The 14,093-nt window shown below is 32.9% G+C and overlaps 1 protein-coding gene across 1 annotated transcript; it reads right to left on the bottom strand.

The window, feature by feature from the left end:
• Positions 1 to 100: 100 nt before the first annotated feature.
• On the bottom strand, positions 101 to 2,449 carry LOC115970795 (GATA transcription factor 21-like). The gene is made up of 3 exons (XM_031090410.1): positions 2,094 to 2,449; positions 1,263 to 1,574; positions 101 to 835 (listed from the first exon to the last, which is right to left on the bottom strand). Exons 1-3 carry the CDS (start codon positions 2,301 to 2,303, stop codon positions 482 to 484), a joined length of 876 nt encoding a protein of 291 aa, XP_030946270.1. The 5' UTR covers positions 2,304 to 2,449; the 3' UTR covers positions 101 to 481.
• Positions 2,450 to 14,093: the final 11,644 nt, after the last annotated feature.

Raw genomic sequence — 14,093 nt, 5'->3', positions numbered from 1 at the left:
ACAAACACACGCAACAGATATAACTAACATTTCTCATTCAAATTAATCTATGTATGAATCTTGACATGGAAATGGGGCCTAGCTACAAGTACAAAGGTAATTGTGAATCAAAGTACGTAGCTGAAGATGTATAATTATCCTCATTATTTTACTATCAAGATAAACGGTAATAATGAAGCAAACCCATATCTTTTGGTTTACAACTTGCTCAAAAGACACATCTCTCACACACTCACTCACTTAGTTGCACGCATATAAGAAAGAGAACAAGATTCTCTCCATTTTAAGAGTTCATTTCACGGTAAATTTTTTTTTTTTTTTTTTTTTCCGAAACTCAGTGTATAGAGTATCATGTGCTTTAAATGACATGATACTAGATACACTTTTAAATTTTTTGATATTAAACTTCAACCATGAAATGGGTTCATTTGAAATGGAGATGAGACAAACTTCAACAAAGAAAAGAAAAAACTTGTTAAAACTAAATGGAAAATTTTCTACTGTGAACAAGGCCACAAGATAGTTCCATTAGCAGGAGTGCACCTTCTGCTTCATCCTGAGGAAATACTCTTCCAAAAGTCGAATTGTTTCTCAAACTTAGAGCTAAATCCTTGAAAGAAAGCTTCCTTTTGCTGTGGGAAGTGTCCATGAGCTTGCACTTAGTCTTGTATTGTGCTCCATGGCTTTTACGCGATTTCTTTTCTTTGTTGTGCACCTTATAACTCTTCGTTGTTGAATTGTTGGTGGAAACTACCATACCATTTGCAGCTGCTGCAGCTTCTGCCATGGCTCTTCTTGCCTTCCTTTGCCTAATACCACAGGCATTGCAAAGTGACTGCAATAACATGTTGCATATAAAGAACTTAATTAGCTATCTATATATGTTATAATAATGGTTAGGCAATTAAGTCATAGTTTCCTAAAGGCTTAAACTTATGGAACATATAGTAATTCATCCTGGTATTAGAAGCAGGTGGTCCTGAGTTAAAACTATGTTGTCACTCCTAATAGCTTAAACTCAGCTATCTGTCAAGTTAAGCAAAATCAAGCTTAACCTATTTAAGATTTCTTTGTTGGTGTGTGGTTTTTGTGATGATAATATATACACATAAAGTGCTAATATTACTAAACATTACACATAAAGTGCTAATATTACTAAACATAACACAATGGTAAGGGCATCTGTGAGGGTGATCGGCTTTAGTGTTTGATTCTTAGCCCTAGAAAATTATGCACAAAAATGATGAAGAAAGATATATAACCTTGGGACCTCGAGGGCCACTCCTCCAAAGAGGGGTAGTGGTGGTGTTACAATCAGCACAAACCCTAATAGTGTTGTTGATGCAGTTAGGCGGGTTGATTTCTCCATTTCCATGCCGCTGATCACTTGGAAAGTTCTTCATAGTTCTTGCTGGTTTGTCTGTATCTTGGAAATTTGGGTTCATCATTTTTTGCATCAACCTCATCTTTGAAGACATCCACTGTACTGGCCCAGTTGTACTTTTACTTGGATCTCCACCTTGGCTTTGGCATATGGATAATTTGTGGTGTTTGCTAATATCTTCCTCCACAGACTGCAATGAAGAAAATGAAAATGCTGGATGATCACATGTTGATCCATAACATATGGGATTATTAATCTATGTTCAAGAAAAGAGTTTTAAAAAACAGGATCAAAAGTAAATTTGAGGACACAAAGGCAATAGAAATCTAATCATTAGCTTAAGATCTTGAAATATCACCAAGAAATCAAATTATAGAATACTAACCTTCCACTGCTATAAGATTAAGGTCATAAAAATAAAAGATGAAAGTAATTAGATCACTAGGTAATTGAGGGGCCAAAAAAATAGAAATCCAAACCATTAAATATAATTTTTTCACCACTAGGAAACGTATAATGTTTAGTAAGAGATCAAGGATTAAAAAGAAATGCTTGACTAGACTTTTGAACTTTTTGGTTTAAGATAAGATGAAATAAAGGATCAAGGAATATATAAGATCAAAAGAATAATTGTAAAATCAATTATTTCAAAGCATGAACCTTTTTAATCAAAATATGTAAATTAATACATGCTTCTTAATTAGCTTGCCTTTTCATCATCATGTTCTTGTAGCTGTGGCTCTTCAAATTTAATCCCCTTTTCATCATGTTGTTTCCTCTCAAAAAAAGTAGGAACTAAGAGGGAAGATGAGGCTTTATGATCATGTGGTGAGATAAAGAGCTTAAGGTGTTGATCTTCTTCTCTTTGCTCTACAAGAGGGCAAGGAGATGATGGTGGGTTCAGATAGGCCGGAGTCATTGAATAGAGAGAGAGAGAGAGAGAGAGATGTTATAGCTGGTGTCCAGCAAAGGTGGACAACATGGGATAGGTGAAAGAATAACAAAGCCAAAAGGGACTGATCAAATGGTGGTGAGTGTTTATAGAGGAGAGAAAGGGCAAAGAAGAGAGGTCTGAAAGTTATTCACGTGACTTCATGTTGCCCAAACAAAACAAGTTTAGAAAAGACAAATAGAAAAAGAGGTGTGGTTTACACTGTAGAATGCTACTACTCGACCCCAGTATGACACTACCCTATCCGTAGTTTTTCACCTCCCAATCTCAAAGCAGTTCAAACTTCAAACACATATTACTTGGTAAATATCAATTGGTATATATGTTTTTCTTAAAGATCATCTAAAGTTTGATTCATTTACCATGTATAGACATCACAATGTTTCTTATGTCCACACAATCATTGATCAAAACATCTTTAGTTTATTCTAATTAACTTTGTGACTGAACAGTAGTAACTCATCAAATATGTATGAATAAGTATAAAATAACAACATTTTTTATAACTTCTTTTTACAACTAATTGCATGGTTTGTTGTAATTTGAGCATAATAAAAGTAGAGTCAATGATAAATCTAGATGAAAATGATATCGTTCTAATCATATCAGATTATATCAGCACTTTTGTTCAAGAAAAAAATTATAAAAAATATTCTGTTATTAACACTGCTTGATACGTATATATGCAGAAAGAAGTAATGGTAAATATTCCAAATTTTTGTATGTAACAGATAAAATGATATTTCTCAGGATAACTTTTTACGATCAAAGGCATTTCCTGAAGTGGGTATTATCAATTTGACTTTAAAGTTACCATATATATCACCAGCTTTTGAACATGCATAAAAAGGGACCACCAAGCAAACAATTTTTCAAGTTGACATTTTGTATGGGACAATTTTGTTTCACATGTTACATGTCACTTATTATGAAAAATCAGTTAAGCAAGATGAAATAACTCATGGATTTTACGAGATTCAGTACGTAGTGTGCTAACATTCATAGAAGTGAGTGATTATCAATATATCCCCCCACTATTTTGAAAATTAGGGTTATAAGAATATTTATATAGAGCATAATCTCTACAAAATTCAAATCCTCAAGATTCCATTGAATCATTTGGGGGGAGGAGGAAAGAAGGTGGTTGTCCCCCTAAACCCAAACTTATAATTCGGCTCACAAATCATTCAAATTAAATGGTCACTATCTTTAGGCCAGTTAACCCATAAACAAATATGAGTCAACTCTAACATCACCATACCAAAAAGTTTGAGACTAAAACTTGAATGTTATTAAATAAAAGATGAAGGAATAGCTATTTCTTTTTTAGATGAGTACATCCGTTTGGGCAAAGGCAAAAAGTTTTTAGCGTTTTGCTTTTACTTTTTGTTTCAAATTTTTTTGGCAAATAATCTAAATTTTATCTTCTTTTGAAATAAACAATCTTTTAGCATAAAAGAAGAAACTTTACAAAATTGACATTTCAACTTTAAAACACAAAAGAAAAAAGAAATTAAGAAATGTATATCCTAATCAATGTCAAACCAATCACATTGGGCAATATGACCTCTCCGTGCAGAAAAATTCCAATTAGTTTCGTTGAAATTCTTGCAGATTCTGGTGTTCTGAATAATGGACAGGAATTTCAGAGGTTTTTGAAGATTTGAAGATATGTGTAAGGATTTGCATGGGAGCATCTTCCTCCTTAGGCTTTGCCAAGAGCAATCAATTTCTTACAGGCTAGGGACAGTGACAGCCTCTTGTCCCCACAGTGTTTGCTTTCAATCCTAGCTAATTCTGATCTTTTCATTTTTTTTTTTTCCTTTATTACCAGACTCAATTAAAGATGAAATTGCCCAGTCCTTTTTATTTCTGTCATCTTGTCTGTCATTTTGATTTCTTCCTCCCTATGCTCTCAGAGGAAGCACATATATCAAGAATGAAAATCTGTGTCTAGGCTATACATGTGTGGCCTAATTATATGGTTGTGCTTTGCTTCATATCTTTTTTTTTTTCTTTGATAATTTGCGATTTTATTCCAAAACAAAACAACCCCAGAGGGCTACACAAAAGAGCCTATAACAAAGGCTTTGCTTCATATCTATATATCTAAATTTAGAAACAATATTTTTTTAAAAATAGAATTATTAATATGGTTTGTCGTGTAATTGATACTAATAAAAATAATTTTAATATTATATCAGATAAAAATGATTCTACTCCTATCACAATAAGACGGGGTTTGGATTGGGTGTCTGCGTTTACAAACGCGCGTTTTCTCTTTTTTTTTTTTTAATTTTTTTTAAGCCGTAGTTATTGACTTTCAGAGACAAAATTCACTATTTATGAACAATGCATGCACTGTTCACGTATTTAAAAATATTAAAAATAGGTCCCACTGTACTATTCACATATTTAAAAATTATTTTGCTATAGTATTTTCAGTTTTCAGTTTCAGCAACAATAAATTCAATCCAAACAGACCCTAAGAATGAACAAAATATATTATAAAACAATGAACATGTGTGTGTGTGTATATATATATATATATATATTTTTTTTTTTTCCCTTCTTTGGACTCTATAGAGGTTACTTATCCAATTGACTAGCTTACATGAGCAACACAATAATTACTTGATCTAAGATTATGAGGATATGGATGATTTTTTACTTTTTGTACGCTCTTAGTCTTTTAGGGCAAAATGGGCATTTGTCTCTTTCGCTCAAAAGATGTAGCAAAATACCCATGTTTTGAAACTCGATTTTTAGAAAATCGAGTAATGTGAGAAATTTTACATGGAACTCAAATTCCATGTTTTTTTTTTTTTTTTTTAAAAGTTTGATTTCACATAACTCGATTTTCTAAAAATCGTTTTTCATTGAAACTCAATTTTTAAAAAATCGAGTTTAAAACAGGGCCATTTTGCTGGAAAGTTTTGGTGAAAAAGTCAAATGCCTATTTTGGCCCGGTCTTTCATAAGAGGACATTTTGTTCTTGTCTACTTCTTCGTCTCTCTTAGTTATATCATGATTAAAGCATTAAAAAGAATCTTAATTTGTTCTTCCTTGGATCCTAATATCCTATATTAACAAATATATATAATATGAGTTTTTTTTTTTTAAACCAATGATAGTTTTCAAAACCGTTGGAAAAAAAAAAATGCGGGCTGAGTTCAGATATTCTATGCATTAAGACAGTCGTGCGTTGTATCTAAAAAGGTGGCTATTATATATAGCTAATCACAGAACGTACATATGCTATTACAAATATGGAAGAGATTTCTAGTAATGTTGTTTAAGTTTTGTGGAAATATGTGTGGGTGAAAAAATGTGTAGAATTTGTATTGAGGTGTTTAAATAACAGTATTTAAACATGGTTACCAAATGGGACCCAAGTTAACACACGTTCCTGCTAGTTATATTATACCTGAAAATCATATATAGAACATGTCTCAAACATGAGAGAGAGCGAGAGCTGCAACTTTAGAACATCAGAAAAAATCTAAAAACTTTTTAGTCAACTCATAATAGCTGCAAACAAAGACAAAACCAATTCAATTTTATGAACCGGGGCAGGTGTTAAAAGTTAATGCTATGTAAATTCAATTCCACGTAGAATGGTCAACATTTGAAGGTATTGTCTTTCTACGTTAAAAATAGAAGAAAATAAATGTAGAAAGAGCAAAACTAAGAGAATTATTACCCATTCTCAAAAAAAAAAGAAAAAAAAAGAAAGAGAATTTTTACCTTGTGCTAAATTGGACAGGTTATCATTTAGAATTAATGTAAATTCGATCGGTTTAATGATTTACATACATATAATGGAAAGACTTTTTTTTTTTTTTTTTCTCTTTTTGAGAGTTTCAACTAATGGCGTCCGTTTCTAATAATAACTCTTTATCATCAGACTAAGACATTAATCAATTTTTGGTATAGATGAGAATTGAACCTCAGATTTCATATTTAACCATTAGAGACTTTACCAGTTGTGTTAACTAGAATCCATTATAATGGAAAGATTGAATGACTACATTTTTACTATATATCAAATTGTATATTACAATAAATCTAATGTGGAGTTTATATAGGAATATGTAATTTTTAGTATGGTAACCTTAATAGACTCCAATCTATTTTCATGATCCGAATTCCAGAATTGGTGTTATTTGGAAAACCAATACTTTTCTTAAAGAAGTCGCAATTATTGAATACTGTAGATGGATATTCCTGCTTGAAAGATCCCCTTGAAAATTACGTTTTCAAACTTTTTCAACTATATATTTGAGAACAAGACGAAAAAAATTATTTGATTCCCATTACGTTCATATATACCTTAAAAAAAATAAGTGAATCACAAAGCTCCTTACGTTGGAACCACCCAAACCAAGTTTTACATATTGATAACGTACTTGGTTGAGAAATGAGAAAATAAAATTATGCATAATTTTATCGATAACCTAACAAGGCATGACCTATAATTTATATGATCAATATGGGTGCTACGTATGTGACCCGTGAGTCACTCCTATATGTGACCCGTGAGTCACTCCTATATAGCATGAATGTTAGAACTAGGTAAGATTAGATTTGTCAAGCTAGAGAGACCATCACAAACAATATATATCATGCAATGTAATAATGTGAACAAATGCCTTAGATTTTCAAGATTTTGGTTGTTCCTAATTAAGTTGGAGGGTCATATCACATTTGAGCTAGATGACAATGTCCTTCATTGTAAAGGGCCCCGGCCCTTTCTTATTGCAATTGGGACTTTCTTTGTCCTTTTTTCTTTACACCACTCTAATGTGCCTTGACTATGGATAATCAACACTAATACTGAGTTTGTACTTACCGTTAGAAAAAAAAATAACATTGAGTTAGGGCCATCTATGCCCAATCTAGCATAAAATAATTGAAATTTTTGGTCGACTGCTTAAGAAGCAAATCAGATATTTAAAAATTGTGATTCTGAAAAAAGATTTTTAAACATTTTTTTGTTAACCTATATATAATAAAATTTCGGGCTTTTTTTCATCTCATATATATATAATATACATTTTTTTAAGTTCAAAATTTTTTCCCTAAATATAATTTTACTCTTACAAAATTCATTTTTAAATAAAATAAGCCAGTAAAAATACAGTTCAATTTTCTTCTTCTTCTTCTTATTATTATTTTTGGTCAAAGTGCATTGATGTTTCATAATTTCATTCAAACTTTCTTTTTCATTTAATCTAATATTACTAGCTTATAACCCCTAAGATATATCCTTGTTTCAACGGGAGAAGGGGGGGGGGGGGGGGGGGGGGGGGGCAGGTGGGCATAGCCCCCCTGAGTTTTGAAAAACTCTTAATAATAGCACTATAAAAAATAAAAATAGGAAGAACTTAATCACCATTGCCCCTCCTAATATTTTTGACAAAAAATATATACAACAATTCCAAATTTCCAATCCTAAAAACTAAAGTAATTATGGGTCTAGGACTAGAATAGAGTACTGTAGTTGTAGGTCCTTAGCATGGCTGAGTAGTTTAGTACTTAAATTGAATTAATTATAATTTGATAATAGTAATCTGTTAGTTGTTTGTTTAATTGATGTTAGTGGCTTGGATAATTAAATTAAATTATCATTATAAACTTGTTTAATTTATCAATTTGAGGTATTGAGGTTCCAAAATTTAATATTCAGGATTTCATATTTCATATTTCATATTACAATTGATGCAAAAATGACCTCTCATGTTGTTTGCACCAATTTAGTTTAGCATAAATTATAAGTGATTTTAGTGTCATGAAGAGTGTAAAAAAGCAACCTTTTTAAGTTAAAGTTAATTTGTGAAATTAAGATATTTTTAGTCATTTTTTTTATACATAAGAACTTTATTGTTTATACCTTGGCCCCCCTAAAAATATTTCCTAACTCCGTCACTTTGTGTGTGTATGTGTATATTTCCTAACTCCGTCACTTTGTGTGTGTATGTGTGTGTGTATATATATATATATATATATATATATATATATATATTCACAATTAGAAATACATGTTTATCCGTTTGCACTTTCCAGGATGTGTCCAATACTTAAGAGATTCCGTTAAATTGTACTGATCAATTCCCTTACTTTTCTTCTTGTACAATAGCCAATAGGTCATAGGTGTTTGGTGGGCAATACATCCAAGATGTCACCCCATGTGAACATTTTAAATTTATTAGGAGTATTGTGCAATAGGTTCCTCCAAATTAAAAGTCTTTTTTCACATTCCAATCTCAAGCTTTCTTAATGTCTCCCTCTATAATGCAAGTCCAAAATAGATTCACAGAGGTCAATAATGAGTCAATGACCATAACACTAAACATCACCCCAAAGGCTCAAACAGACACAGGTATAAGGTATACCTTACCATCTACAAACTGCAAATATGGGTTTTGGAGTCTAGACCTCTAGCATAAAGCATTAGTATTGTTACAACTGGGACGAAGAAGTAAGAGAAAAAGCAGAGAAAAGCTTTAGGTGCCATCAAGTTTGACTAGGTGTTGCACCATTGAAAGCGAAATCCCTTTCCAGACTTGATTGGCTTCATTACATCTAGCATATTTAGCTAGTTCGTGTGCAACCTTGTGTAATCCCTTTTCTAGTGTTGAATTAAAGTAATGTTACGGTTTCCATTCTCATTTGACACCCAAATGCCCACTTTCAATAGTTACAAAAATAAACACTGCACGTCTAGCTACCAGCAGCTCCAACACTTCCACTGATGGTGGTTTCTTAATCTTCTCTACCATAGCGGCCTTACTGTAAATCATATCTAACTTGTGTTAGCATATAGCCGTTATTTCTATACTTATACTTCGTTATTATTATTATTTCTTTATTTGTTTAAACACATGTCGAATGTATTTGTAGATTTCGTACAACTCCTATTATTGCCTGAATTAGGGAATATCAAATTATCCTTGATTCAAGCGTAATTAGAGCTTCCTAGATCAACTATCATTGTGTATAAATATAGAGTGATCAGTACATAGCTTAAAAGTTAAAACTTGCTCAAATATATATATATATATATATAGATTACACAATTTATTTCATTTTCCAACCATTGCTCGACAAAGCTATTAACTGCCATTGATTGTCATCGGTCACCATTATCCAATATCACTTCCAGTCAGGGCCAGCCCTTCCACTAGGCTAATTAGGCCATTGCTTAAGGCCCCCAAGTGGAAGGGAGGCACCAAAATTTTAAAAAAGGGGCAATAGAAAAAAAAAATAGTTTTAGATGAAACTCCATAAAATCTTATACATCCTTGTGACCAAAGAACAAAAAATCTGGAATATCCTTGTAAACATTGGTACCCCAAAAAATTCTTTGGTCTAAACAAAATCAATTATCCCAAAAAAATCATCCTTAACCTCTAGACAAATCAGAAATCAACTGGATAAAATGCAAATCTGGTCTAAAAAAATTACCCACAAAACAATCTCAAATCAAAAAAAAATCAAAAATCTTAAATCCCTATAATTTACTCATACATTTTCTCTCTCTCACTCTTGCTCTCCGCCTCTCTCTCTCAGCTAGCTAGATGATGAAAGTTTACAAAAATACTATCTTAAATTTAAATATTTTCTCATACATGATGTTTATTATGATATTGATGGTTTAGATTTATTTTCGGAGATAATTGTTTTAAAAGAAATTTACAAATAAAATAATATACTCCAATTGACATACTAAATTATATAAAAAGGTTAGATTCATTTCTAAATACATGCATTACTTATAGAATAGCCATGCTTTATTGTTAGCATAAAAATCACTTCCCTTGGACTAATAGTTATGTACCACAGCGCAATGTGGCAAATGTTCACTTCAAATAGCACAGCCATGCTCTGCTGTTAGCATAAAAATCACTTCCCTTGGACTAATAGACTAATAGTTATGTACCACAGCGCAATGTGGCAAATGTTCACTTCAATTGCATCATGTGGACTAATTAGCAAAAATTTCCAAGATAATTCCAGGAAATTTTGCTGGTAGATTTCAATGTTCCGCACTTCAATAGGATTCGAAGGGAGAATATTTCATGAGAATTACGTAGGTATTTTTTTCAAAGTAAAAAAGAAAAAGAAAAAGTGACTTTGTAATCTTTATCTAGTCCATATCTCACTTGTAAAGGTGTCTTGATTCATGAATATAACAATCAACCAGTTGCCCTTGCATTCATCCATCAAGTAAACTTTAACATGGCTGCCTCTGTCTTCATTTCCATTCTGGTAGTAGCATGGGCACTTTGTATCTTCATGCATGCTACAAATATGGTTATTGCGCTGGATTTTGAAGCAAAGGCTCTGCGGGAGATCGAGTGAGTGGAGGAGTAGCTATTCCAACGCTAGCTACCTCAATTCATTGAGTGGCGTGGAATTAAATGCAATAATGGTGGAAGTGTTACAAAGATTAACATGAGTGGGTTCAATCTGGGAGATAAGTTTAGGAAATCAACTTCACATCCTTCCCAAATTTAGTCATGCTTTATCTTTATAATACTGGACTTCGAGGGAGCATCCCACAAGAGATAGGTAATCTTTTGAAACTCATGTATCTTGATTTGGCTTGGAATAAACTTACAGGTACCTTGCCACTTTCACTTGCCAATCTTACTCACTTAGTGGATTTTTTCATTTCTAGTAATCTCATCACTAGTGCCATCACCAAAGCACTAGGAAATTCAAAGAATCTCTTTGAATTAGATCTTAGTAATAACACATTTGTTGGACCAATCCCTTCAGCTCTCGGCCTTTTAACTAATCTTTCCAATTTGGATTTTTCTTATAATGAAACCAATGGTTCTATAGTGTGAGAAATAGGAATGCTAAAGAAGTTGTTAGTATTGAAACTGGAACATAACAAGCTCGATGGGCCAATACCTTCGTCTCTAGGTCGCTCAACCAGTTTGACAAAATTGTGCCTCAATTCTAAACAAATGAATAGCTCCATTCCACTAGAAATAGGCAACATGAAGGATTTGAAGCTCTTGTCCCTCAAATATAACAAGCTCATTGGTCTGATACCTTCGCCTCTAGGTCATTTAACTAATTTGACAAAATTGGATCTCGATTCAAACCAAATGAACAATTCCGTTCCACCAGAAATAGGCAATATGAAGAGTTTAAATTACTTGTACCACAGTAATAATAGCATTGCGGGTAAAATACCTTCAACTATATGTTATTTGACTCAGTTGAGCATTTTGAACCTTGATTGGAATCAAATTAGTGGTTCCATCCCCATTGAAATAGCTAATTGCCATTCTTTGTACACTTTGTTTTTAAGCCATAACTACTTAACTCAAACCATTCCCTCTCAAATTGGTGGCCCTTGTTCAATTCGTTGGATTGACCTTAGCTACAATAACCTTACAGGAAAAATTCCCCCTTTTTTTCAAAAAAACATATGTTAACTTGTCATACAATTCTTTGGAGGGTCAAATTCCGGATGTTTTCAAAAATTATAGTTATGACACACTTATCGGCAACAAAGATTTATGTGGTGATATCAAAAGTTCCCTCCTTGTCTTTCATCTTCCACAAACAAGAATACATCAATTGACTACAAAATAAAAATTCTTGTTCCATTGAGTTTTTTTCTTGTGTGCTTTCACTTCTTGGGTATTTTTTCATCTATTGATGTGGGGTTAGGAAAATTGAATCCGAGTCAAGGGAAACAAAAAATGGGGACATATTTTCGATGTGGAATTATGATGGCAAAATTTCCTATGAAGACATTATTAAAGTAATAGAGGACTTTGACATTAGATATTGTATTGGAATATGCAGCTATGGTAGAATTTACAAAGCACAATTTCCTAGTGGTAAAGTGGTTGCTTTAAAGAAATTTCATCGCTTAGAGACTAAGGAACTGAGTTTTGACAAGTATTTCAAAAAAAAAGTCAAAATGTTAACAGAAATTCGACATCGAAATATTGTTAAACTACATGGTTATTGTTTGCATAAACGTAGCATGTTTTTGGTCTTAAGCAATAATGTTGAAGCTGTGGCATTGGATTGGATAAAGAGGGTGGAGGTCATATAAAGTATAGCATACACCTTGTCTTACATGCATTAATAATTGTTCATTGAGATATAACTAGCAACAATATACTATCGAACTTTGAGTTGGAGGCTTCTATTGCTGATTTTTGCACGACTAAGCTTCTTGATCCTAATTCTTTCAATCAAACTTTACTTGCAGGGACTTATGGTTATGTTGTTCCAGGTGAATTATTCTTTTATATTAGGCTTTCTAGATAATCATGCTACTTTGCTTACTTTGTTGTTTATTATATGAACCGAACCATGTGGTGGCAAACAATTTCTTTTACAGTTGAACTAATGTTAACGGAATTTCATCGCTTAGATGATCCAACAGACCCAAGCACAACACCTTTGTGAAGGATACTCAGCCAGGCAAGAGTTTCTCAAAAGCAATTGTTGCCACGCTTCATAAGAACTCACAAACTTACCTTTTAGCTTTTACTGATGCACAAAATGTTTTAAATTGTCATCAAGGAATGAATATTTTCCTAAATCTAGCTCCTCAATCTGATGTATCACCTTCTTTGATATAATATTGGGTTTTAAATGGAACTCCAGTGACTAATAGATCTAGTAAAAGCAACTATTCAACCAGGAATAAATCTAGTTGATCATGTAGTCTTTTACAATTATGGTAGCTTAAGTGAAGGCAAGTGCGATTGAGTAAAGCATGCAAACATAGCCTATTAATTTCATTCAAAGAGAGAGTTATATCTCCGTATGTTATGGGAGAAAGCCATGAACTCCCCCTTAACCAACCTGATACGGAGGTAGTGACAAACAAACAACACATTGAATACCATCTCCCAAAAAATTAGATATGCTCAAGTCAAACGAATCAAACAATCAGATAAACAGCCAATTGAATATAGAGACACAAATAATTTTGATTATATTAAAATTTGCAATGTTATATTATATTATATGCTGGAATAAAACCAGAAAACAGAACGTCACTACAATAAAATAAGATCCAACAGACCCAAGCACAAAGTTTAAGCTGATCTTGAATTTATTTAAAGGGAAGTGGAGTAGACATCCTTGAAGGTGTAACGGTGAATTTGCCAACGCTAAGGGGCACATAGCGTTGAGAATTAGGGCCAACTAGTCTACAGGTAGCAGGCCAAGATCCAGGAGTAGGATAGAACTGCTCGTATATTGCACCTTCAAATGTTTTCAGTGTGTGGTCAGCAGCACCGCTGGGCTTGACCTCGAATTGAAAATAATGATCCACTCCTCTACCGTGGACTGTCTGCAGCTTCACAAGCATCTCCCATGATACCTAACAAGGGAGAGGGGTTAAATAAAGTTTGTATTCCAGCAGCAAAAACATACATACAAGTCCCTCTTTATCACCTATATAGATTTTATCACAAGAGCACGTACATGCACACATCATTTTCAAGAAAGAGAGAGACAAACGTACCTGAGACCAAGAGAGAGATGTGTTGAATTGTTGAATGAGAGAGAAAGCGAATCTTGAATGAGATGTGTTAAAACCAGAAAACAGAACGCCACTACAATAAAATAAGATCCAACAGACCCAAGCACAAAGATTAAGCTAATCTTGAATTTATTTAGAGAGAAGTGGAGTAGGATACAACTACTCATCGCTTGGGGACAACTATTCCACAAGTAAGGGGAAAAACTTCAGGAGTAGGATAAAAC

The sequence above is a fragment of the Quercus lobata genome, chromosome 2 (assembly GCF_001633185.2).
Source record: "Quercus lobata isolate SW786 chromosome 2, ValleyOak3.0 Primary Assembly, whole genome shotgun sequence".
NCBI lineage: Eukaryota > Viridiplantae > Streptophyta > Magnoliopsida > Fagales > Fagaceae > Quercus > Quercus lobata.
The sequence above is the reverse complement of the archived record's forward strand: the minus strand, read 5'-3'. Positions and strand labels throughout refer to the sequence as shown.